The sequence below is a fragment of the Panthera uncia genome, assembly GCF_023721935.1.
Source record: "Panthera uncia isolate 11264 chromosome B2 unlocalized genomic scaffold, Puncia_PCG_1.0 HiC_scaffold_25, whole genome shotgun sequence".
Lineage (NCBI taxonomy): Eukaryota > Metazoa > Chordata > Mammalia > Carnivora > Felidae > Panthera > Panthera uncia.
In genome coordinates this window covers 27,156,556-27,184,075 of record NW_026057581.1, presented here as the reverse complement: position 1 = coordinate 27,184,075, position 27,520 = coordinate 27,156,556, and the positions used below count along the sequence as shown (strand labels likewise).

The 27,520-nt window shown below is 39.5% G+C and overlaps 1 protein-coding gene across 4 annotated transcripts in view; it reads left to right on the top strand.

Annotated features, from left to right (window-relative positions):
• DUSP22 (dual specificity phosphatase 22) overlaps positions 1-27,520 on the top strand; it is a 73,342-nt gene that overhangs the window by 14,979 nt on the left and 30,843 nt on the right. For 3 of the 4 annotated variants that reach the window (XM_049611311.1, XM_049611313.1, XM_049611312.1), the window contains exon 3: positions 8,817-8,899. The exons of the other annotated variant lie outside the window; for it this stretch is intronic. In XM_049611311.1, the coding sequence (XP_049467268.1) occupies positions 8,817-8,899 (83 nt within the window). The remainder of the gene's footprint in view (positions 1-8,816; positions 8,900-27,520) is intronic. 4 annotated transcript variants of the gene reach the window in all.

Genomic DNA, 27,520 nt, shown 5'->3' with positions numbered 1-27,520 from the left:
ACCATTTTTAAGTATAGACTTCAGGTGACATTAAGTACATTCATATTGCTCTGCAACCATCCGTCTCCAGAACTCTTTTCATCTTCCCAAACTGAAACTCTGTGCCCATTAGGCACTATTTCCCCCACCCTCAGCCCCGTAGAAACCACCATTCTACTTTTTGTCTCTTTGAATTGTACTGCTTTAGTGTTTGCAGTGTTTGTCCTTTTGTGTCTGGTTTATTTCACTGATCATAATGTTGATTCATATGGTAATATGTGTCAGAATTTATTTCCTCTTTAAGGCTACATATACATATATAGCCTTAAATATATATATGTATACATATGTATATATTTTTTATGTATACATATATGTACATATGTATGTATACATATATGTATATATGTGTGTATGTATATGTCTGTATATATTTATATATATATATATATATATATATATATATATATATATATATATTACCTTTCATCTATTGATGAACATTTTGGGCTGCTTCCACCAAAGGTGAGCTTATTTCTTAAAAGATCAGCTTGAAGCTTCTCAAGCATGATTGAGTCAAGGTGTCGACTCAGTTTATACAAAATCTGATCTGGACATAGCCACCACTTTTGTCCAGGCCCCTTGCTGGGACCTCATACTTGTGCTCAACCCCTTAACCAATGGCTGACAGAGTGGTATGGGGCCACATAGGTTCCAGCTTACCTTTGATCTTCATTTTAATTCTGCATGCTTGCTGGAACATTATTATCAAAAGAAGATGGCTAAAAGGCACATTTAGCAGCCATGTAACTTATCTATAATCTTTTATCACTTTTGTTTTCTGGTTATTGTTAATACATTTTCAGAAACCTGGGAAAAATAAGTGGTAATTTTATCTCTGGTAGATTATCCTCTTCTTGTGTTGACTTTTCTTCTTACATATTTCTCTGCATCTTGTTCTATGTGTATTGATTCACTGTTAGCTACTGACTTTTTTTATTTTTAGTTCATCTGTCTCAAAATGCTCTTTAGCAGTAGAAGGGTGAACAGGCTTTTGTTAGTTTCCAGGGAGGGGCCTAGTTCCCCTTCCATGTGATGTTCTGAGTGTGTTTAAGTGAAGACACTGGTTCCTTACCACTGGAGATATGTATACTTAATAGAATGGAGTAGACCTAGGAAACTTGCAAAAACAAGCCTGCCTGTTGGAGAGAGCCTAATCTCCTCAGAGGGCTCTGAAGTTCCTCCCCCCTGGAGCAAACCAGAATACATTCCTGTCTGCTTTGAAGTTGTTGCTTAAATTTGGGTTCAAGTTCAAAATGACTGTTAAAACAATCTTTTTTTTCCCCAATATATTTTAAATTACTTTAATGTCATAGGAAATTAACCATTAAGATAATTACTGAAAATATGCATAAAGGAACACCTATCTTTCATAGCCATATGATGACTATATCCACAAATCACTTAACTGTGAGATCCCATTACTGTATATCTATTTCCCTGTGAATCTGTATCAGGTTTTCTCCCCCCAAACAATTCTGCACTAGTAAAAAAAAATGCTATAGCATGCTATATTTACTCACCAAAACCATCAAAAAAGACTTACCTCTGTAAAGTAAATCTTGCTAAAGTGGTATATGAGAAACCAATAAAACACACATAAGGACAACCCAGAAAATTTTAGGTTCTGTACCCACTGATTAATAAAAATGCCTCAGGAGAAACCACATTGAATGAGAAAATGCATAATGCTGCTCTTTTTTAATTCTCTGCATAATGTTTATTTCCTTCTTTTCTCCTGCCAACCACCCCTTTTGGCTCCTAGTGCTGTTAATTGCCCTCAAAGAGAATTGAGCATAGGGAGCTGACAGCTGCTAATTGCTACTAGAACATTTTAAAAATAGTACTGGAGTTCCTAAATTAGTAAGCTTTGTAGTTCTGAAAAAGCAGCAAGTACTTTGTGGTAGGTAGGCGGTAGTACTGGAATACATTAAGAAGCAACTATCTTTTGGGGTTACTTAGGGAGTTATTAACTACTTTCATGAAGAGAGGGGAATGTCTTTGTGTTTGAGAACAGAGTTTAGGATAAATTCTTAGAAGTAGAATTGCTATGTGAAAGTGTTTACAAATTACAAATTGTAACGAATACCAACCCAATTAAGTATGTCTGCCAACAGTTTATGATATTTTTATCCTTATTCATAGTAGGTTACTTTCTTCTAGAAGGTCATGGGCGCATAATTACAGGGAACATTTAAAACTCTTTGTACTATGGGGTGCCTGGGTGGCTCAGTCGTTTGAGCATAAGACTTCGGCTCAGATCATGATCTCATGGTCCCTGAGTTTGGGCCCCACCTCGGGCTCTGCACTGACAGCTTGGAGCCTGGACCCTGCTTCAGATTCTGTCTCCCTCTCTCTCTGCCCCTCCCCCATTCACGCTCACGCGCACGCTCTGTCTGTGTCAAAAGTAAATAAACATTAAAAAAATTTAAGCTCTTTGTACTAAAATCTATACCTATTTTCTAAGTATTCAGTGTCACGGGAATCCCTCACAGTTCCTGGATTCTTGCTGTGGGTTTTACCCATTAGAGATGTCTACACCAGCCCATACCTCTCCTGTTCAGATGGTTGATATTTTTTCATTGTCTTCATTTATTCTGACATTAGTATGTGGCCGTTTTTTATTCACTCATTAATTCACCAAACATTTATTTAACACTTACCAAGTGTAAGGCTTATCTAAAACAAAGGAATAATGATACAGTGAATGGACAAGAGGCTGGAAGGAAGTGTTGCTCTCCATACAGTTGCCTGTGAATTAATTCATTAATTTCATAAACATTTTGCAAGTGCCACTGTGCTGGGAGTCTGACGTGAATGTACATTTTGGTCCTCAGTGGTTCAAAGTCAAGAGGAGCAAGTACAGAACAGGGGAGCAGGTCCTACCATGGAGAGAAGCAGTGAGGCAGTCTGCCTTGGAATCTGGTTACCCCCCACCACACACGAGCCAGATGTTACCCTAAGACACATTACACAGCCTGGACACCAAGGGGGCTGTGATAAGGATGAACTAGACAGTGCAGCTGATACACTCCATTCAGTGTCTGGCACATAACTGGTCAGCAAGTGTCAGGCTGTTCTTGCCCTCTCTATCTGTGGAATAGGAACCACACACTTATTTCAGGATGTTGTGGAAAGGAGATAGAGCTCATACAGCACCCATGCCATGGTAGGTGCACAGTAGGCATTGATCATTGTTAGCTAGTAAGGGTGGAAGACCAAGGTGAAAGGATCATGACTGCTCCTGGAAAGTGAATCCAGCTGTCATAGGTTCTTTAGCATGATGTCTCATTTGTCGTTTTCTTCTCTTTTTAAACTACAAATAACACATGCCTACTGTAACACAACAACCGATACAAAAATGTATAAAGAAAAATTAATGGAATTTTTTTTTTTTTTTTTTTTTTTTGCCTTTCTGAGAGATCTTCATTGTTTTACAGCATGGATTGGCACTGCTATTCAGGTCTTGGTTCTAATGGCTGTGGTCTCTTCAATCCAATCATTGAATGGTCTCCTGTCCTGGCTCCTTCCTCCCCTCCTTCACTCCCCCATCTCTTTTGCCTCTCTTCTCTTCCTTTCCTTCCTTCCTTCCTTCCTTCCTTCCTTCCAGTGTGATCCTTTACATGTCACCCAGAAACCTCCTCCTTTTTCTTTTTTAACTTTGCAATGAATCACAAATGGTTTTCCAACACCTGGTGATTTTTCTACCTAGAGAAAAACCCACAAACCAACCCAGCTTCTGGAGTCTGGTCTTTGATGAGGTTCTCTCAGTTGAGGTGTCTTAGCTGAAAGCTGGCTCTGCCTAGAAGCTAAGAGGGAAGGCAGGAGTGGAAGCTTGACGAGGAGCTCCAGGACAAGAGGCTAGGGTTATCTGCCGCTTCACAATTTGGCAGATCCCAAAGTGGATGTGAACTGACAGAGGACATGTCCTTGTTTGAAGGTGTCCACAAACTTCTAGAAATGTGGGAAATAAGCTCACACCTTATGTGTGTGCTGGTTATGTACATAGAGACATGCTTGAGGTCTCAGAGCCTTTGTTCTTCTGCATCTGCCAGTGAGAATGGCCATGGTTCCCAGTGGTAGTTCCCCAGTTGTTCAGATAAGGCTGACCTGGTGAACACTGATCTTTGGTAATCTGCTGTTAACTGAGCCTAAGAGAATCAGATGGTGAGTGATGAGCATCAGGTGGTAGAGCAAGAGCTGGAATTCAGATGTCTTCGAAATAAGCATGTATTTGGAAACATTCAGTGGTAATGGAGATTGAAGCCCATACTGCAGCCTTGAAACTTAATCTGGTCCTAATGATAATAATAATGATGGCAATGATGACATTTACTACATGTCAGCCAAACACTATTCTAAGCATATCATTTAGTATTTCCAGCAGCCCTTTGAGGTGGTACTCTAACCATTTTCCCACTTTAAAGGTGACAAAAGTGAGGCATAGAAAAACTTGCCCAAGGTCAACACCAATAAATGTTACAGCCCACATTTAGTAAAGAAGGGAATAGGTAGGAACTGCCCCATTTTGGCCCTCAGCCCAGGTTGGAAATGTATCCACTTAAAAGTTGAACTCACTAACAGCTAATTTATAACTCTAGAAGGTATTGTGACATACAATAATTTGTAACTCTAGAATTCATTAAATTTCACAGTGGGAAGTAGAACTACAAAACAGATCAGAATCACTTACCCACCACTGAGCAGATCTCAACTTGGAAGGCAAAAGTTGTTTGGGAAATGACTCAGAACATGGCTTGGGGATCAGGGTCAGAGCAGAGGGAATTGGGCCCTTCTAAAACAGAGACCTTCATTCTCCTCTTCGCTCACTCATCCTGCATGGCCATGCTTTTAAGTCCACAAATCAGTGTAGCAGGTACTCTGAGTATTGGAAAGGCATTATCAAAGAAGTTCTTTCCTGCCAAATATCTGTTTCTCTAGAGTGCTTGTGATAATGGTGTTATTTTCTAGTGCTTCTTCCAATATATTTTTGTTAATTTTTAAATAAAATCAAAGACAATTAGAGACAATTCTGCTTGACTTTGATGGACTAGCTTATTTCCCATGGCCACTCTGGCATTTTTCACATCTTAGGACTGGTTACCCCTGTTCATCTTCTGTATCAGTATAAGATCTAGAGCACTAATTCCCCTTCCTTAAGGAAGCATGTGGCTGCCACTTTACCTTTTGAAGACAGCATCTTTCAGGAATCCACATGTTCCCTTAGCAAGGTCTTACCAGTGATAGATGGGATCTTCTGCTGAGGGAATGTGCAACACCAAAGGAGAAAGATCAGGTAGGTGTTTCTATTTCAGTGCTCCCACTATGTAAAAATGACATTTGCTTCTTCTGAAGTCCACATGAAGCCTCAGGGGGGTAAACAGAAGCAGGTAGCAAGAGTGGGCAAGAGTCCAGGGGTCAGGGGAGATGTTGAGAGAGAGAGAGGAAAAGAACATAGTTAGCTGTTTTACCAATGAAGGATTGACTATTTGTTTTACTTATTAATGTAATTTATGTTGAATTTTGTGAGTAGTGTGTTTTTTAAGTTTTCTTTTCCTGATTATAAAAGTAATGTAGGCTCATCAGTCAAAATAAAATAAAAACTTTAAAAATCCAAATGTGATAGAAATATGTTAAATAGAGTGAAAACTTCCCCAAACTCTACATCCCAGGGTAACCATGGTCAGTGTATATTCTTCTAGACTTTTTTCCATGGGAATTCTAACTTGTAATCATCCAGTTGGCATTATTAATGCTATTGCATTAATAATGTTACATTTGTGATTGCAAGTGGCTGTGAGTTGTTTTCTGGCTTAGAAATGGCATTAAAATGGCATGCTACAGTGGGGAAGGGACATCATTGGCACCAAGTCATAGCTCACTCCCTGGAGGCCCTGCAAAGCTCCATATGTACAGGGCACACAGTCTTCTGGGGTTCTTATTCAGATGCATGTTCTGATCATGTAGTTAGGTAGTGGGCCTGGGAGTCTGCACTTCCAGCAGGTTCCCAGGTGATGCCATGTTGCTGCTTGACAGACTCTGGTTTGAGCAGCAAAGGACTAAGTTCCACTCTTTTGATTTTGTGCCCAAGGAGAGCTGGTGTGAAACTTCATATGCATGTGAGTGGGCTGATAACCCCATGGTCATGTCTTACAGCTGCATTCACAGCTTGTTACCACAGTGCCTATGGCTGTAAGTAGTCATCCAGAACCATCAATAATTTGTAGTCCTAAAGAGTAAGAGTTCCGATGTCATCATCCAAAAGTATTGGTTAGGCACTTTATGTACTCTCAAATAGTTAGAGCATGTGCTTATGGAATAAGGTAATCCCAGAGTGGTGTATCAGTACAGACGGCACTCTAATAAAACAGAAAGGAGCACAAAACAAAAGGAACATTATTGTCTAAGAGTTGTTTCTCCTTTCTTTAGAGCCCAACAATCTGTTGTCTCATATGTGGTGTCAAGTGGTTCTCTGTATTCAAAACAGCATACTTTTATTACCAAACCACATTTTTTGTTTATTTTAATTTGTGTTATAAAAGTATATTTATGAGGTAATGAAAATGTTTTAAAGTTAGATTGCAGAGGCATCTGGGTGGCTTAGTTGGTTAAGTGTCCGACTCTTGATTTGGGCTCAGGTCATGACCTCACAGCTTATGAGTTTGAGCCCTGCATCAGTCTCTATGTCGTCAGTGAGGAGCCTGCTTGGGATTCTCTCTCTCCCTCTTTGCCCCTCCCCTGCTCTTATTCACTCTCTCTCAAAACAAAGAAATAATCTTTAAAAAAATGTCTAAAAAAAAGTTAGATTGCAGTGATGGTTCAAAAACTCTGAATATACTAAAAACCATTGAATCATATACTTTAAAAGGGTGAATTTGTAGCATGTGAATTATGTCAAGGAAAGCTATTTTTTAAAAAAGGAAAAAGTATATTTAAACAAATATTTAAAATTCAAATTCTGGGCAGAATCAGAATCCAGAAGATCCTGCCCTAGAGTGTCAGGAGGCTGCTTTGAAGCACTCCACCAGCTGCTCTGTATTGTCCCACCCTGTATTGTCCCACCTTGTCTGGGCTCTTCTGTGAGCACCCAAAGCTCTAGCTTGATCTTGCTTTACCACTTGGCTAAAACATACATACTGGTGGTGATTAGAAAAATTGCATGTTGGTGAGAATGTGGAAGCTAACTGCCAGTGAGATCTTAAATGATTCTAGTTCCTATTTAATTCAAACTCACTGATGCCAAAACTTGTGATAGTTGGGGGCAGAGTGGGGGATGGTGTTTGGAATTGAATCCCCCTATGTTTGGTGTAGATGGCTGCTGTGTAAATCTGAATTTGAAATTGGAGATGGTTGATTGATGAAGAAAACCTTAAAACCAACATTTTAGTATTACTTTTAAAGATTTCTTGTCTGACTTTATAAAGTGGTGCATGTTTATGAAAGTGCAAAATGTTTATGAAAGTGTTTCAGTCTCTACATAATCATCAAGGCTTATTAAAACTGCAGATTCCTCAGCCTTGCCATAGACCTTGAACTAAATTGGAGCCCCGAACAAGCCCCCCAGATAGTTCATAGACATGTTAAGTTTTCAGAACCAGTTATGTTGAGTATACCAAAAAAAAACCCCCAAAAAAACCCAAAAAAATATAAAAAAAATATTAAAACATGTAATTCCATCTTTTCAAGATTATCAGTATTAGAGCTAATTCCTTGTAGCAATTTTTCCATATATGTGTTTGTCTTTATTATGCTTTTATAAATTGAGCTCATATTCTACTTATTGTTTGGTACCTGCATTTACAGTCTGCTTAACATTATATCCAAAGCATTTTCCCATATCATTAATATTTTCCAGAAACATGAAAAACATTTGACTTTCAGTCTTTTTTAACTTTCTATCATTTTACCCTGTGTCATTTAAAAAAGCTTGTCCCAGATCAGGACATGGGCATAGGGGGAGCTGTTTCTTGGTGGACCCGTTTTGTAGGTTAGCAGAAGGGTTCCAACTTGAGGATATTCATTCAGTCTTTCTTGTACAGTATTAGACAGGAGCATTAGAAGAGAATGTAATTTGGTGTTTCACTAGTTTCATACGCAAATAATTTAATAACCAACTGGTAACTTATGGACAATTCTGTTTGAGATTTCCAGAAAATGTTCCATTTTTACTTTGGCCCTGAAGTGAATTGTAGGTGTAAAACACAGTCTTATCTGCATTTAAACCCATCCCTGCCTTTAACATCAGGGTAAAGTCATCCCTAGCAGATTCCTATATGTTACATAGCAAGTGGCTCTTTTGTATTTGATTGTAACTTAGATTATTAATTATTAAGAGGTAATTTTTTAATATTAATACATATTAAACAACTTTATAGTTAATATTTCATATAAGACTAACCTGAGGGTCTACAATTTAACAAATGGCAACTATGAAATGACCTCATAGTTTCACTTCCCTTAAACAGCAACAATCATGATTACATGATTCTAAATATAAATATAAATCTACATAAATCTAAATATATTTCAAGTTTTAGGTGACCACTTTGTATCAAAAAAAATCTGCCAATCACAAATAAATTTAGTTATCTGCAAAATACATTAAAGCAATAGTCCTAAATTTTCCTAGATATAGATTATTCTAGATTGGGTATGGCCAATTATGAAGTTTCAAGAAAGAAATATGCAGGTCATATTGTATTTTTTCCTGGCTAAACTTTAGGATTAATTCATTTGCAGAGAAGAATAAAATGCTCATGTTCTTTCTTCTATGACAGATGCCAGAGATGCAGAGCAATTGAGCAAGAACAAGGTGACACATATTCTGTCTGTCCACGATAGTGCCAGGCCTATGTTGGAGGTAAGGGAGAGCTACATGCATTTATCTTTATTTGTGTTTCCTGGGAGTGCATAGGACATTAGTGAAGGCAACTACCTTCTCTCTGACTCAATGTGCCCCTATTCATGTTGTGTACCTGTGGGCATATTAATTTTGTTTCCAGGCCATATTTCTGTCTATGCCCTGTCTGTGGCATGGCAGAAGAATGTATTCTTTTTCTGATTATACTCCTGCTACATTGCTAGCTTGGCTTTCTTCGCTAAGTACCAAAGAATAAGTTGATGCCGCATTTACCTCTAGATGTTAAAGACATTTAAAACTCATTTGCATTCTTTAAAAAAAATTTTTTTTAAATGTTTATTTATTTTTGAGAGAGGGAGCATGTGTGCGCAAGCAAGCGGGGGAGGGGCAGAGAGAGAGAGACACAGAATCTGAAGCAGGCTCCAGACTCTGAGCTGTCAGCACAGAGCCTGACGTGGGGCTCAAACTCACGAACCGTGAGATCATGACCTGAGCTGAAGTCAGACGCTCAACTGACTGAGCCACCCAGGCGCCCCTGTTTACTTTGTTTTCAATAATATCCTTAGCTTTAGAATCCAAAAAAATTCAGCCTGCTCATTTCCTGATTTTTTTTTTTTCCCCATTTGAGCTCAATTATCTACCATTTACATTTAAGGACAAAAGACAATGGAAGATAAATTGTCACTGGAGATTTTCCGGGGCTTCTGGTACAGGGACTATCAGTGTAGAAGCTCTTGTTATGGCTTAGGTTTTCGAGTAAACAGGGTGTGTCTGCCTGTACACTAATTCCAAAAGCACCTTCACGTCTTCAATTTTACCCTAATGGATGGTTTGAGCTGTTGGCCAGGAGTAAAATCTACTTCTATTTTTTAGCCTTGACAGAGCCCAAGTTACCTTTTTTTTTTTTTAGAAAATAATACATGTGTGGTTGTGACCCATAGGTGTTCTTCTATTTTAGGATGGGGTATTGGAAGGGGAGGGGTTACTTGTTCTGGAAGAAATAATCCTAGTTCAAGCTGTTTTCATTTAAATTCACATTATGCAAGAGCAGGTAACATACTTTTATTTTAAATTTATTTTCCTTATCCATTAGAGCTGCCAGATTTCAGTTAGTGTAAAGACATGAGAACATAGTGTAATAAGTAATTCTATTAAATGTTATAGTACCAGAGAACCATTGATGGTGAACAAACCTCTGTTCACTTCTCCAGATCTGTGAGTTCATACTTCCTTCTGTTGTTTCAGCTCTGGTTTTTTGTTAAGGTGCTATAATTTGTGTTGCAGCATGATTTTATTGAAAACAATAACAACAGCACATCATTTTTTGGAGATTAACAGTTCCTTTGAAAATAGCTACTCTGTTTCTTCATCTGTCAACAATAGTTTTATATTTAAAATATAGCCAAGCTATGGTCAAGATAATAAGTTAAACACAAACTGGTCATGATTGACTTCCTCTTAAATCACAAGATGAGGCTTGAGGTTTCCTTTATTTTAATAAATTACATAGATGTTCTTTCCACTCTCATCCTCCGGGCCTGCCTCACTACTTTATACTCCATATAATGGAACACATTGCCATGCATGAACACGGCCCTTAAATCTGTTCACATTGTAACTTCTGTCCAGAACCAAGACCCGCACATTAGAAATAAAAAAGCTCTGGACCTTTTTTGTCCAATCTCCCCCACGTTACATGTGGGAAACAAAGGGCTAGAAAGTAAAACAGGTTGGATTATAACCCAATATAAAGAGACACTCTTTGTGTAAAAACCTCAGAGCTGTGGAAAAACTGTGTTTCCCCATCAGTATTCTTTTTCATTCCCTTACCTCAGTCTATAAGGACTGCCTTGGGAAAAAAAAAAAAGAGAAATTCTGTGCCTTTTCTTTAGAGGTGGCTTGTATTTAGCAACATCCTGTTGTAGTCTTTGAATGCTGTTATTTACCTCAGCTTGATAATAAGTACTTTCCAAAGTTGCCTTTAAAAAATGGTGAAATAAAGACATGCCAGTCAAACTCAAAAAAAAAAAAAAAGTACTTTCCTGTGATTTAATATTCATTAAGAGTTAGACCATCATTTTATAGCATAATATACTTTAATGTTTCTCCTCTTATTTTGTTCAGTTTTAACTTCACAGGTAATTAATAAATACATTCCTATAAAAAAATTAAAACAGTAGTCTCTCTGTACAAGTGGGAAAACTCAGTCACCAAAAGTTATTTCAACTCATGTGCTCACATTAAGTTACTGGGATACAGGAGATTCACTAGGGTCCCAGAAGTTGCAGAACTTTGTTTAGCTCTCTGCCTGGTGCATAAAGGGACTCTTGTGTCTTAAATTGTAAATTCAGTTCCAGAAGCCATGATCTTACCCAGCCTGAGATGAATCAGGGAAATTGTTTGGAGTTGGTAGATTGAGGGATGGATTTTATTCTTCAGCAGCTCTGTGTTATGCTAGCCTTGATCACTGGAGAGAAGTAGAGCAGGGATGAAAGTGAGAGGGCAGGTTGTGTGCAGAGCCAAGCAACTGCAATAAGTTGAACCCCAAACTGGTAAGAAGCCCTAATATAAGGTGAAGGGATAAGGCATAGGAGACGAGATAGCTGGGACCTCCTTCGTGATCTGAAATCTTCAAAGCCATGCATGTTTATTGAATGGCCTCTAACTTACTCTGGGCAACACTAGTCTGGAGCTGGTCTGGGAGTGGCAAGGTTGTTATTATTGAAAATCGGAAGGGTTTCAGTGCTACTAATTCCATGCAGGAGTTTCCAAGCCCTGCTGCCATGTAGCCACTACACTGTAAATACTTCTTTTGTTCATTTCCAACAAATATTTGAATGGGTTTAAAAGCAATGGGTGCTTAGCATCAAATATCAAAGGCTTTTATAATCTTTACGTACGCTCTTATTGTAATGGAAGCTAGGTGAAAGAGGGTAGTCATATTGTGCAATATGGTTTCTAGTACAGAGCTCATAGGTCAAGGGCTTTGTGAAGATTCTAAAAGGGTAGATTGTTGAACAATAGCCCTGGGATGTGATACTTTGCAAAAAATAAAGAAGTTTAGGGAATTTAGCACACTATTGGCTCCTCTGGAAGATCCACATATTTATTAAAAGCTCTCAAGTTCTGCATTGAAGATACACACTTATCAATCTTTCTAAACAGGGAACCAGTTTGTGTGTGTGTGTGTGTGTGTGTGTGTGTGTGTGTGTGTGCTGCTTATGTAACACACTATCTAATAACATCCCATGGCACTATTTTCTGCTGAATAGAGTCATGGACATTTAGATTAAGGAGGACTCAGGAAAGGGGTCTGCTGGCCATTAGAGTCCAGGGTGAGCTTTCTGGGTGAGCACTTGTTCAGAGGGATACTTACACAGCTAGTAAGCTAAGGTGACTGTGATCAGGGAAAGGGTGCTAAACCCGATCTTATTACCAAATGGGGCTGCCTTAATATAGATTGTTGTGAGAACCTAATATTGGTAGGATGGAAAATTGCATAGTTTTTGTGCTTGTTACATCTTCCGTGGTCATAATGATTTGTAACCTGTTGTAACACCTGACCAGTGACCATTCTGGTGCATCTGCCATGAAAAGCCTCATGAATATGCTAAAGACATCTTTAGTTATGCATTTATTGATTTTACTTTAGGAAGGACTTTTAAGGAACTTGTGATTTGGTTGATTTCAGTTAAATTGGATGTGATTCTCTATTATTTAGGTACTTTTTAGAAGGGTTTCCCAATATAATGTTAGGGTGTTGTACTCTTTCTAACAATCCAAAGGCAGAAAAGAAATGAAAGAATAAAAGGTGCTGTTCTCAGGGTGGAGGGGCTGGGCCTCACCTCACCTCTGGTCATCTAGTAAAGCCAGGTGGTCTTTGGTGCTTCTTCAGTGGATGAGACAAGGTTTATTTATCTTTTGAATCATGAGGCAAGGTGGTCAGCCAAGATAAAGAGGTCCAAAGCCCCAATTTCTTTTTCTCCAGAAGAGTATCTGAGGAGTAGATTTTCTGGGATGATGATTCTAAGAAATAGTAGAAACTTGGGGGCCTATATATTCACTTGAGTCAGCCCTAAATTAACATCTACAATTCTGAAGAGCTCTGACTCCATTTCTATGCCTACTTTTTCTGTGTTTGACATAGGAATCCCAGATGAACAGGGTCCCAGAGATCACTTACTTTGATTCTACATTGTGTAGACAAAGAAGCTAAAGTTCAGAGACATGAAGGGACTTGCCCACAATCCCATAGTTGATCTGTGTAGCTTAATAGGAACCTGGATCTTCTTTCCCAAGCCAGAGATTTCCCCAGAGTGCCTTACTGCCTTGGTCCTCTCCTTGCAGGACTGATGCTTCTGAATCTGCAAGCAATATTAGTAGATATTGCCACATATGCTTTGGAAAGGGTTATACCATTTGTGCCTTTGCTGGCAATGTATGAAAGTTCCTGTTTTCCAATACTGCCACCAGCACAGAGTTCTATTCTTCATTACTTTTAATTGGCAATATTTTTTTTTGTTTGTTTTATTTGTTGTGAATGCTGTCCTCACACTGTTGAGTTTCTTTTCCAAACCGTTCTTGCCTTTGAAGGCAGGGAGTGATTGATTGATTGACTGATTGATTCAACTCCTGCTACGTGCCAGGCCCTGGGACAGATGCTGGAGATAACAGAAGGAATTAATCCCAGTATTTTCCCCAATGAAGCCCTTAGAGTGTAAACAAGATATATATTATGGGTATTTTATAAATACCAGTAATAATTAAGTCCAGTGCAGGAAGAGCTCTGGCTCAGGGTAGGCCCTTAGTACTAGGAATCAAGTAGGAACAGAGGCCAATGAAGATCAGAGAACAAGGTTTTTCCTCTGCCACATGAATCTGGAGACATTTGCAGTTGACCAGGCATTTGACTGGGTTTTTGGAGATGATAAGAATTTGAAAAATCTGGTCTGTTGCATTCCAGCCAGGAGGAAGCTGGTAGTCCCAAGACATGACTTTTGGTAGAGCTCTGATTCCATGACAGTCATACCAATCTCTTTCAATCCTCCAAAAAGACTGAGAGCCCAGCAAGGCGGATGGCAGTGTTCTGGTTCCTTCATAGCATAATCAGACCTGGTGACTTGCTCACATCACCTGTTAGCAAGTGGCAGGGCCAGGGGGAAAATCATTGCCACATTCATTAATTTCAAACAGAAGTTAAGTCCAGACCTGTAATTTAAATATTGAAGGCGGAAAAACCCCTTTGTCTATTTCTATGTGTAGGACTTGGTTGGGGAGTTGATTGCTTTTTCTGGAGTGTTTCCTTATCAGTGAGCTGTGTCTTCAGTGTCTACTGATTGCTCTAGATTTGAGGGGTAGTGAAAACTCCTGTCACAAAGATGGTGTTTTTTTCATATCAGGAACCCCATATTGTTTGTAGGTGCTAAGGAAGTAATATTGAGCAATGAAAGATTTCTCCCTTCCCCTGAAAAAAGAAACAGAACTCTATCTTTCTAATGTAAAAATTTCAGAGGTTGTTTCATTTTTCATTCTGTGTACTTAACCAGAGCACCTGCAGGAAACAAAACTATTTTTTGCTATTAACAAAAATGCTTTAAAAAGTATTCTCATTCCTTTGCTGAACTAATCCTCCAAATACTTTTAATTTTTAAATTATTTATATTTTAGGATTACTAGAAAAAAAACCAGTAGTTTATATGCAGATAGTCAAACCAGGGTATTTTATGTATACCAGGTAGGTTTTTTGAGCTTGAGTTCAGCATGGATATGTATTCTTTCCATTTTAAGTTTTGGCTTTTATACTTTGAACCACTTAAGTTTTTTTTTTTTTAAGAATAAGATGTTTTCATAAAAGACATTTATTCTTGGTGGTTCTGTTTTATATTTCCTTTAACACTAAAGACATATTTTGAGGTGCCCATGCTCACAATTTCATTTTGTTAGTTTTGTTTATAGTTGGCCACATCTTCTGGTTCTGATACTTATTGTTATCTATATCTCTGTACTGCTGTCTTCATTACCCACTTATTTTGAGGAAACTCTCACCAAGGTGAGATATTCAGTCTACTTGGACAGTGGTGTTGGCAGACTGAGGGGCTCCTTGATGTACTTTGGTTGTCTGCTACATGTCTGTCTGGTGACCCTCCTCATTTCACTACCTCAAAAGTTAAGTTGGTTTCCCAAGTGTAAATCAAACCAGAAACAAGGTGTTAAGTGGCATTTAAAGTTTAAGAAACTTCTATATGCTCTTCTTTCTTCTACCCTATTGCCTGCTCAAGCCCTACCCTTCCTCACAGCTTGGCCCCAGCTCTCCTTCTGAGAAGGACACTCCCAGTTTCCTCCAACCTCAGGACTTCTTCCCTTTTTTCTGTAGTATTTGTAGTTTGTACTCTGAGCTGGGTTGTGAATTGTATACACTCTGTGACAGCCTCTGTAGTCTATCAAATGGCTATTTAATCTCTGTTTGATATCTAACTCTTTACTGTGTCCAGGCTCCTCAACTGGCTTCAGGCCTACTGCAGGCAAGTACTACACTGAGATTTCTTTGGGGTCTCCAGTACTCAACCTGGGTCTGGTACACAGGAGTCCCTCTGCAGACACTTACTGATGAACTGAGAGCCACATGCATTTTCAACTCCATTCCAAAGTGGGAAATCAGGTCTTTGACCATTTGTAGTTCATTGAGAGGTGTGAAAGAAGAGCTGTGCCAAGAATGATTTATTAACCATGAGTTATAAGTGAAGCCAGAGGATCTGTTTAATACAGTGTAGCCTCATTTATGTGGTTTGTTTGTTGTGTTCCTCACTTGTCAGTAAGTGATAGCAAAACTTGATGTACTGTTTTGTGGAGTTCTTATGGACTCTAGTTCAGAATTCTCTTTTGCTAAGTTATTATAACCAAGAATTCCCTGTGATACTTCTATGATGTTCTGATTGATCTCTTAAGGATCCTTTAGCCACCTTTGGTTTGAATTAGAAGCTTTGTCTTACAAGGAGGAAAGTACATTTTAAGACACAGACAGTGAATGATCAATTAGAAGGTTTGCCATACCCAAGGCAGTATGCTTGAAGTACAGGCAGAGTTGGTTGAGGCATTGTCTCAGACTTCAAGGACTTAATAGCCAGATCATGAAAAGCTGAGAGAACATTCAAGCATAGGGGCTTGTGTTCTGGCTCATGAGAAAGATCCTGTGGTCTTCCTTTGGCAGCCACATAAGCACACTTGCAGGGTGTCACCCCCAGCTCTGCCTTTCTACCTGGTATCCATGTTGGTCCTCAGCTTTCAGGACCCAAGGGCCCACCCTGCCCATGACCTTCAAGTCACAGGAGCTATAGGACACATTTCCCCTAGGAGGATAGGTAATTAATGAAAGCCACATGTTTTATCTTGTACTCACAGAGGTATGGGCAATGATGTTCACTGCAGCTCTGTTTGTAATGGCAAAAAATTGGAGCCAACCCACACATTCAGCAGAAGGGTAGTAATCAATTATGATACAACCATGTTAAGAAATACTCTGCAGCAATTCAAAAAGAGAAAGGTTTATAGGTATACACAGGAAAAAGTTAATTGTTAAGAAAAATAAGCAAGTTGTAAAATAATATCTACAATATAATCCCATTTATATAAAATTAAATATCAATTATATATTTCTGTGTGTACATTTATATGCATGTAAATGTACAGGTAAGGGTTTGGAAGGACCATGCCAGATTCTTCAGAATGGTAAGTGGGGTAGGATGGGAAAAGAGGGTAGGAAGGATGAATTTCACTTTTGTGTCTAGTTTTATTTTTTTCACAGTGGGAGTCTCTTCATAGTTTCTTTTTGAATGAAGAAAGGTAGGGAAGGGAGGTAGGCAGGTGGGTGGCCATACCCCTGGTCTCTGTAGTAGTGACAAGTGGATATTGAGGCTTGGCCAGAATGGGTTCTGTGGTAAAAGTGTTCCCTATGGATTCATGTGTGCATGTTGGACATCAGACACATTACATCCTTGTTGTCCATGATCAGGGGATATAAACCATTCATTTCAGTTATCTTAATCTTGAAAGGGAGAAGGTAGCCCGAGACAAACCTTTCAACTGTCTAGATTTTATTTTTGGTATCAATTAACTTCTATTTGATTGTTTCAGTTAAATGAATTTATGTCCTTTCTTAAGATTCACAAATCCCCTAGTGCAGCTTGAAGCATTGGGTGAGATTTCCTATGTAGATTGGCCAGTGTATCCAATGTGGATGATTTTAGTTAGTTTATTGGCATTGCAGAACCTTCACACTATCAAATTGCTAATGAGGTCCTGGGCCTTTGAAAACAAATCATTGTTTGACCATGGTTTTCAGATTGACAATTGTTTCCAGTGAACCCCCATTGTTTTCACCTCTCTAGGAAAGTCTTTGATGCCACCCAAGTATCAGTGGCACCTACCATACCAAAGGCTTGCAGCAGCTTTCATGTGTTGAGGTAAATTTGTTTGAAGCCAACCCCAGACTTAAATAGAAATGACTCAAATAGAAATGATTATGGTAGGTATCGAAAACTGTCTAGTAATCGCTCTTTCTTGAATCAAGCTGTATCTGAGTTCCGTGTGTGTGGGCAGTCAACTGCGTAAGAAAGTTCCATCTGGCTGCTGACCCCTCTGTGACAAGCTCACTTGCAAATGGAGTTATAAAACCAGAATTCCAGCATGAATGGACTAAAAGGGGCTTGAAATCTTTATTTCTTCTAGAGAGGAAATGGTGCTTTTTTGTCTTTAAGTGAAACAGATCTATGTTAACCTTTCTTTTCTCTGGCTTTCTAGAGCACCCTGCATTTCAGATGTGAACCTTCTCTTTAGTACTCATATTTATTGTGCAGCCTCTCCACATAACTGAAGACTTTTACAAAGCACTCTTCCTAAACTTTTCTCTAAATCAAGTCCCAGTTTTTTTAGTATTTCTTGCTGAGTGCCCTTTTTTGTCTTTCCTGTCCTGACTCCCCTGTGTGTTCAAGTACTGAGCACACTGTGTGTTGAGTGTTTCTGAAGTGGGTTTGCCTTGTTTGCATCCCTCCTTTTCTTCAATGGGGAATATATCCCATTGATCTGTCAATATCTCCAAACCATGGTCTCAGGAGAAGTATGTAACTTGTGGTCTCCCCTGTGTGCTTCAGCTGGAGTGATAGTATGCATTGATACAACTACATAAATTGCCTATAAATGCTGAAGCACATGGTAGAAATTCTGTCTATTTATGCAAAATATTCAGACTCATGGGCTGGGAAGTTTGGGGAAGACTTTGTAAAGAGGGGTGTTGAGGCAACCTTGTAGAACCAGTATGGTTTGGTTCAGTGGGGAGGTATGTCTCGACTAGGAGCAGCCCTTCGCAGCCCTTCCGGACTGGTCAGGAAGGGGGAAATAAGCCCTGGAGCCATAAGAGATGTGTGGAGATTGGCTGATTATAGAGTGGAGAAGGTGGTCAACATGGTGGGGTAAGGGTGGGGCCATACTCAGTTCTCCTTTTGGCTAAATTAGGAGTTATTCCTTCAGATTCAGCAGATGTTTACTTACCTTGTAACAAGGATTGGGGATAAAATACAAAGAAGTAAGATGGGGCCCAGCATTAAGAAGAGACAGGCACAGAAATCCTTGTAACAGTGCAAAGTTGTGAATGCATAACAGAGGTGAGGGGCTCTGGGGCACTTGTGAAAATGGCTAACCCAGCCAGGTCAGCCATGATTTGCCAAGGAGTTGACAATTTGGTGTGGTCTCAAGAGATAACAAAAGTTTTTTAGGTACTGATGGTGAACACAGACAGGGTGGGGGAATGAGATTTCTCTAGGCATGCAGAGGCACCAGATGTGCAAAGGCAAGGCATGTTCTGTGACTTGTGAAAGGCTCATCAGGGCAGAGTGGCCAGGCTGCAGAGACAGGCTCAGAGCAGATTGGAAAGTTTTTATTTGTCAAGTTGAGGAGTCTGAGCTTTATCTGTGAAGCAGAGACTCAGCAAAGATTTATGAACCAAGTCAGGTGACACATTCAGGTTCCTTTTCCAGGGTATTGACTAGGGAATGGGATGAATGAGGGTAATGGATATCAAGGAAACTTTAGGAAGCTCTTACAATAATCCTGGTCAGAAATGGTGACGGTTTGAACTGGGATGCTGAGAGTGGATTTTTCTGTAGAAGTGGAAGAGTCATTTCCACAACGTGACACAGCAAGGTTAAAAATCAAAGGATGAGCAAAGATTTTTCAGCATAAATGAACCAAAAGAAATGTGGCATAGGAATATTTTTATCAGACAAAATAGAATTGAAAGCAAAAGAATAAAATTGGATTAAGGAGGAACTATATAAATGAAACAAAGGAACAATCTGTCAAGAAATTTTAACAGCCATGAACTTGTAGGTACTTCATAAAACGGCTTCATAATACAGAAAGCCATTTCTAAGAATTGTTTATAATTAGATATGGGGAGTGAAGCAAGGGAGAAGCCAGGGATGTCTGAGGCCACAGCATGATGGGCTAAAAGACAGATGTACCACCAATGGATGGATGTGAGCATTTGGGGAGGCAGAGCTGGAATTGAAGAAGCAGCAAGATAAGTTCTGGGTGAAATGCTCATGTGATATTCCCAAATGAATAGAAATATATGTCCAGGGCTCAGGAGAGAGATCTAGGCTGGAGATGAAGGTTTAGCATCATCATTGTAGACTTGTAGCTAAGCCATTGAGATTGAATAAAACCATGCAAGAAAATGCTTCAACAGGATGAATAGGAGGCTAGAGAATGAACAGAATCCTGGGAGCATGGAAGCGTCTGACTTTTATGTGGTGTTAATAACATTGAAAACATATAAACACATGCTCCCATCAGTCACGTGTCAGGTGAGGTAGATGAATCTTGATTATTATTCCTAAATTCACACCCCTTGATGGGTGCTAGTTAGTCTCAACTTTTTTGAGTACAGTCCTTGAGGTACTCTTTAGGGGCACCCCAGAGCACAGAGGGGTTAGAGAGAAAAGAGCTCTGGTGCAGATATAATGCAGTTCTGCAGTTCTTTGGCCATCAACCCTTAACAAGAAATTCTTGTGCATGGTTGTGCTAGATGCTAGCACTAGAAGGCAGGAGAACAAGTGACATAGGAGCAAACTCTGGAAAGCTTTTAATAGGGGCCCAATTTTACTAAGGAGTTTAAAAGGGAAGAGCAGCTTAATTTGGAAGATACAACCAAAGTAAGTATCCTCAGAAGGAAATATGTTTTTGGTTCCAGGTTAGGACAGCACAGCATGTAGCTGGCAGACCTTCAGGAAATCTGAGCATCATGGTGGTAATGGCAGAGGATGTCTAGCCCAAGGGAATTGGACAAATTGCAGGCTCCTTGGGTGAGGGGACTTTGAGTCTGTAGTCAGAAATTGGAATCAGAAGTTAAAGGTTATATTGGTTGGTTGGTTGGTTGGTTGATTAAGATCCAAAGCAGGGTATAATGGCTCTGTAGGCACTATTGTTTTTAGCCATAAGATAAAAAATATTTAAATGTAGTCTGGTTTACTGAAGATGGTTTAAGCAAATTTGCCATTTTTAGGTGCTCCTAGTAATTCATTGCTGGTAGGCACTGCAGGTGGACCTTGTGTCTGCCACAGCTGCAAGGGAAGTGATCCAAACTGACTTTAAAAGCCCAAGAGTAAACCAATGGCACCTAGCTAAGAGTCATCATCTCAGTTCAGGCTAAGTGGACAGGTCATGCCCATACTACTCTTTGAAATGTTTCCTCCTCTCTGTGGTCTGACTCCTGAGGTGTTTTACAGACCTTTATGTGTATGCTGGGGCAGAGAATTGTGTCAAACCCTGGGTTTGAATTGAGAAATTATTTCTCCTTTCAGTTATCACCACAACTAGTACAGATGTTGAGTTTCAACATGCATTACTTAGAAGCATCTTCAACTAGCTCTTATCTGCTTTTCTAATGGGAAAGCAAATGAAATACATGGTGAAAGTTTGAACTAGTCAAGCCATACCTGCTTATAGCACTGGTGAGGGAAAAGTAGTAGATGCATCCAAGATCTGAATTAGAGCCTTCTTCTCTTGAGGGCCAATATGGACATACTTATTTGCTTCTCAGATTTTTCCTAACTAAAGGGAAATGATCCATAATATTCCTTTGGTGGGAACCGTAGCCAGCTTCCAGAGAATGGAGAGGACATGGGAAAGCTGCCATCAGGCTATGCCTTTACCCTTTAAATGGCTGCAAAGAGATAGCTTTTCTAATATTGTGTGAGCATGGGGTAAGGCATCACAGACAAACAGAGCTGATCCCAGACCTCAAATTGAACCATGGAAACTATTCCTAAGCAGAGTGGTTTAGAAATCATCTCAGAATTTACAGATCTTTAAAGCATTTGGGGCTTCAAAATGGTGGAACTGGTCCAACTTGACTTTACCTATTTAGTGAAATACCTTGTCAAGGAGACCATCCCCACAGCTACCCAAGCAGAAGGTAATTTCAAAGCTACTATAAATGATTAATTTAAGCTGCATTATAGAATGCTCTGATACTATGCCCTAAAGAACAAAAATTATCAGGGCACCTGATCAGGGCATCAGTCAGTTAAGTGTCTGACTCTTGATTTCAGCTCAGGTCATGATCTCACAGTAATGAGATGGAGTCCCACATCTCTCCCTCTCTCTGCTCCAGCCCCGCTTGTGCATGCATGCACACACATGTTCATTCTCATTCTCTCTCTCTCTCTCTCTCCCTTTCTCCCTCTCCCTCTCCCAAAATAAATAAATAAACTTCTTTAAAAAAATAACAAAAATTATGTCATAGCTAACAAAGAATAACATTTCTAAGTATTTGGTTTTTTTTAAATGTTCCTTTACACTGAGGCTAGCCAGCTTTTCCAATGGAAACCTCTCTTGCTGTTGCTCCTGTATGTGTGGTGGCATTGTGGTTGAATAGTTCCAAACAGTAATTCTGAAGTCCTGCTGACCCCAATGAAGGAGGGACCTTTGACCTCCTTGGTGGCCAGTGCTCGATCTCTCCTTGTGAGTCCTACATGGGCTCTAACAAAAGTGGTCTGGGACTTCCTTCTGTGCCTAGTGCAAGAGGATGCAGCTGTCAAAATAAAAATAGCCCATCAGATTTCTTTCAATGGCAGCAGTGGGGGAGGGAAGATTTGGTAAAATGCTGCCCTTTCAAAGGAAGGCCATGAAACATTGGCCAGCCGATCCTTAAAACAGAGCAAGGAAAATGCACCCCCCCATTATGTTTGGGTAATAGGACACCCCTTATCTGTTGTACATGAATGTTACATGAAACAGAAATTTAATGCAGTCTCTAATCCACATTTACCTTCATTGTAGAGGGATACTCTTCCTTATATTCAGGAGAAATGGGAGAGGTTCTGTTCTCTGCCCTACTCCTCTCTACTCTTCAGCCCATAGCTCTTTCTTACTGTTCTGAGTTCCATGGCCCTTCTTGTGTGGCTCGTGCACTGGCCTTTACCACCTGTAGCCTTTGCATGTCATAAACATTAGCCCTACCCATGTATGACTGGACAGCTCATAGGGTCAGTTTTGTTTCAAGAATGAAACCTGCTTGTTTTCATTCTTGAAACAAACCACTTCGAGGTCTGATCCCACATAGAGGAGGTGATGTTAGGCCCAAGAGATTGAGTGCTCTTTAGAAAAAGCTTCTTAGCTTTTTCAAAGCTGCAGATTGTATCCAAGACTGAAGACAAGTGGCAATCTACAAAGTCAGTAACTCAGTGTTCAGTGAATTTATTATTCTATCATAAGTGAGAGAGTCTGAGAATTCATTTGTTTAGTAATCTCCAAAAGAGGACACAAATAATGTTTGAAACAATGCTATGTTCCTCCCTGAGTAGAGAGATGTATTTAAGAAGGGAAACAGTCACCTTCTTGCTGAAAAGGTGAGGATGACTCAGGCAGGTGTGCTCATCCAGGCCTAGTAGACAAACAAGAGTGAATGTGGCTCTTCCCACTGGTTCTAGTGAGCTGTCTGCTAACAGCATTCTGAAGCCTGGTCTGTGTGACACTGAATTTGCTGGTAACCTGGGGCTGCAATCAAGATAGAGATGACTGACAACAAACTTGCCTTTTCCAGTTATTGAGCACCTACTAGCAGCACTTAGTGTGTTTCACATATTGCATCTAATTTCTTTGTTAAAAATGTCCTATATTAGAGGAAGATTCCTCTGTCCCCCTCTTTTGCAGAGAAAGAAGAGAACTGAGCACAACTAATGATTTAGAATATTGCAATTCTAAGAAGTTGCTGTGCTGTATCAGGAGCACCTGGGTGGCTCAGTTGGTTAAGCATCCAACTTCAGCTCAGGTCATGATCTCGCAGTTCATGAATTCAAGCTTGCATTGGGCTCTCTGCTGTCAGTGCAAGCCTGCTTTGGATCCTCTGCCTCCCTCTCTCTGCCCCTGCCACATTCACTCCCCACGTCTCAAAAGTAAATAAACATTTTTTTTTTAAAGAAGGTGCTATTCTGTATCGGATATCATTTAAATATAGAAGAAAAATTTGACATGCAAGATGAACTTGAAGCCATGAAAATGACTGTGAAATGTCATTGACTAGACCAGGGCTCAGCACACATTTTTATCAAGGGCCAGATAGTAAATATTTTGATCTCTGTGGGCCCTAAGTTTCCTGTTACAGTACAGTACTGTCTCCTGTACCATGAAAGGAGCTATTGACAATGTATAGATGAACAGGCATGACTGTGTCCCAATAAACACAGGCCTGTTTGCAAATCCTGCCAGCGTCATCTAGGAGCCTGTGTTGGGTCTAAAGCCTGGGGCCATTTATTCCCCAATTTAATGCAGTCCTGAAGATATCTGAGCATTTTTCCTGCCCTCACCTTAGTTATTATTTCCCATTGTTAGTGAGACTGTTCACAAGATTCTGCTGAGACCATTTAGAGCTGAGACCATTTAGAGCATGTAGTAAACTAAATATGGAGACCTAGACCTTAAAGACCATTTGTGCCTGGCCTGTCTGCACTGGGTCATGACTTTGGAGCCAACTGCAAGTGCCTCTGGCCAGCCTAGGGCAGTGCTCAAGGACATATATGGGCCATTCTAGTAATTTTTTAAATATAATTTATTGTCAAATTGGCTTACATTCAACACCCAGTACTCATCCCAACAAGTGCCCTCCTCAATGCCCATCACCCACTTTCCCCTCTCCCCCACCACCCATCAACCCTCAGTTTGTTCTCTGTATTTAAGAGTCTATTATGGTTTGCTTCCCTCCCTCTCTGTTTGTAACTAATTTTTTCCCCTTCCCTTTCCCATGGTCTTCCGTTAAGTTTCTCAAGATCCACATATGAGTGAAAACATATGATATCTGTCTTTCTCTGACTGACTTATTTTAGAATTAAAATTGTGAAAATGGATCTTCTTTCCCATGCATTTCTTCCTTCACTTAGCAACCATTCTTTGAAGAGAAGGGTACTGGGACACCGAAAGAAAGATGACTAAGATAGGATTAGGCATTTAAAGAATTTAGGGTCTATTGTGAGAGACCATTCATAAGACAGTTATGGTCCTCTATTCTGTGGTCTTGATGCCTGTGTGCCAGCCATGTTGTGTGTTGTCAGGGCACTTGGAACAGGGAGGTGGAGTCAGCCTGAGGTGGAGGGAGATGATGTCAGGGAAGGTTCTGGGCATGCGGCTGGTAGGTTACATCAGGGGAGGTTCCACCAAGGAAGTACCCCTGGGAGGAGTCCTGAAAGAGAAGGGTATTCCAGATATGAAAAAAAAAATACTGGAGAGAAGAAGGAAGCCTGGGGAGAAGTGGGCAGGAAAGTACAGAACATTTGGAGAGACTCTCAAGCAGCCCAGATACCGGGAGTTTGGTGAGCTGGGGGAGGTGAGCTTAGGAGGTAAGTTGTAGAGAAGTACTGAAGGATTTTGAAGTGGATCTTCTTTACTTTACAGATATAATAAGGAGCCACTGAATGTGTTTTAGCAGCTGAGGCATATGATCGGATAAAAATTTATCTTTGTATCTTTTACAAGTGGTATTAGAGAATGCTCCTAAAATATCTACTGCTGATTTCTCCTGATTTACAAGCATCCATTTTCAGTCATGGTAATTTTTTGATATGGTCATTTATCATTAACATTCGTTAAGTAATACTGCAGAATTACTTGGTTTGGAGAGTTTTCATGAGTCACACTGGGTACATCAGCAGTGCTCAGACACAACTGAAATCACAGAAAACGGCTTTCAGTGGTGGGTTAGAGCTGGCATGAATCTCCCTCACTACCTTCCCATAACCCACCCATGTTGGCTCACTATGTGTGATGTGCTGACTATGCCCACTTTAGCCTTCATTGAAATAGCTCGAGCAAAAATAAGCATTTGGGTCCTCATCGGTTGATCTGACGAGTCAGATGTATGTCGTTTTTTGACTAACCTGAAAGAAGCCAACAGGTGTTGGAGGTTTCTCATTTGCATTTTTTCTCACAAAATCAAACCAAGGGCTAAATCTTGTTTCTCCACTCTGACCTTCCCACCCCTCCCCACCCCATCAAGTACCACAGAGTTCTTGGAAGTTGTTATTTGTAGTAGTGTTTCCTAAATTTAGCTGGTGCAGGAAGAATCAGTGGCAAATGGGTGCCTGAAGAAAATGCATCTTCAGTTTAGAATCTAGACTCAAAACATTTATTATATAGCACAACAAAAGGATTGCATTTATTTTCTGTGGTGATTTTCTACAGTAATTCCTTTGAGATTTTGGTTACGGTACAAACAAAAAGAGAGATGGCTGAGAATCTCATCCCCGGACCTTATCTGTTCATGTTTTTTTATGCCGACTTCCAGTTCTTAGTCCACAGACATACATAAGTTTTTCCATATGTAATCTTTCTGTGGATATAATTTTGTATTCTACTTTTTGCCCTTAAAATGCTATTGGCCATATGAAAATTATTAAATTGAGGAGAAATAATATTCAAAATGTGTGTGCCAGCTACTGGGTTTGGCATCCACATACACAAACTGGATGAAAATCTTCATATGCTTTCTCTGGAGTGAGACACTCTGTGAAGAGGTGGCTTTATAAAGGAGAATAAGGTTGTCAAACCTGTGTACATCTGAAAACAATTTCAAGTCAGCAATTGCCATCTCTTGGGTCTGTGACCTTCCTAGCGTGGCTAGACTAATTTTTTCAGAGTTTACTTTAGGTTTATATGAAAGTGCAGAAGCAGTCAAATTCATAGAGACGGAAAGAGAGTGGGGGTTACCAAGGACTGGGGGAAGGGTTAATGGGGAGTTAGTGTTTAATTGACATAGAGTTTCCATTTGGGAAGATAAAAAGTTCTAGAGATGGATGGTGGTGATGAGAATGTGAATATACATGATGCCACTGAACCATTTAAAATGGTTAAAATGGCAAATTTTATGTATATTTTACTACAATCAAAAAAAAAAAGCAGAATGTGACTTTCTCGATTGGGAGAGACCTTTGTTTTTCACAGTGGTGTACAAACTGTGCTCTTCTGATCAGGTGTGGTACAATCTAAACTTAAATCTTTTAAAATTTTGTTTCTTTTTTGGAGTCAGATTTTTTGATAATTGGGTGAAATTAGGTCTTAATAGGGCCCCCAACTTATTTTGCTCAATTCAGTCATGGGTGTTAGATGATCAGTGTTAATAGAGTTCTGTGTGTAAGAATTACAGAGTCCGATGTCAGTGTGCCACACTGATATCTTGTAAATGTGATTGTCAAAGAAAAAACTGTCATCTCCTTCAGAGGACAACTCCATATTGCTACTAGTATTTGGATGGGATGAGATAAGAAACCAGGGTTTCTAATAAGGTCATTTTTATTAGCAGCTAAAATAACTTTTCCATCACATGGATTTCCTGATTCTGGCCCCTTAGTGAACTTCATTTCCTATTATGTTTCCTCTTAGTTTGTGAATAAGTCCTTACAGAAAATAGTTATATTCTATAACTGGTTTTTATTAGTTTTCCTGGGAAAGAGAGAACAGATTCTGAAGGGCTTGATCTTTCTTTAGAAAAGTAGAATGTCAGCTAGGTTCTTCAAAAGCCTCTTATGTTTCAGAAACAAAAGAACAGTGAATTTTAGAAATTGTACTTGAAACAAGCGAGAGTTTGATCTCTTACTAGTCCTGAAATCAGAATCTTGGCCCTGCTTTCCAAGTACTTGTCTATGTATCGTTTTAAGTGTAATCTTTAGTTTCAGCCCCAAAGAAAGGCAAAAACCTTACTTTTGGTGGTTACTATGCTTGTTGAAACAGAAAACAGAAAAATATTAGAACTTTTGAGAATATGGACTTAGAAAGCTTTAAACTTTGCTCAAAAAGAATATTCTGGAATACTTTCTAAACTTTCTTTTCAGTGAATTGATGTCTGCGGTGTCTTTCAAAACCTAACACAAAAGCTTTACCCAAAAAGCTTTCTTTGGATGATCTCATTGAAATGTAACCTCTTTCCTGTATTTTCCTAATTTTTTTTCCATACTATGTAATATTAATTGATGTGTTGCTTGTTATGAATATTCAGTATGTATGTGGTCAGTGTAAATATGAGGATTTTTCTTAATTCTTTGCATTCTTCCTCCCTCTAGTCCCCATCTTATCAGTATT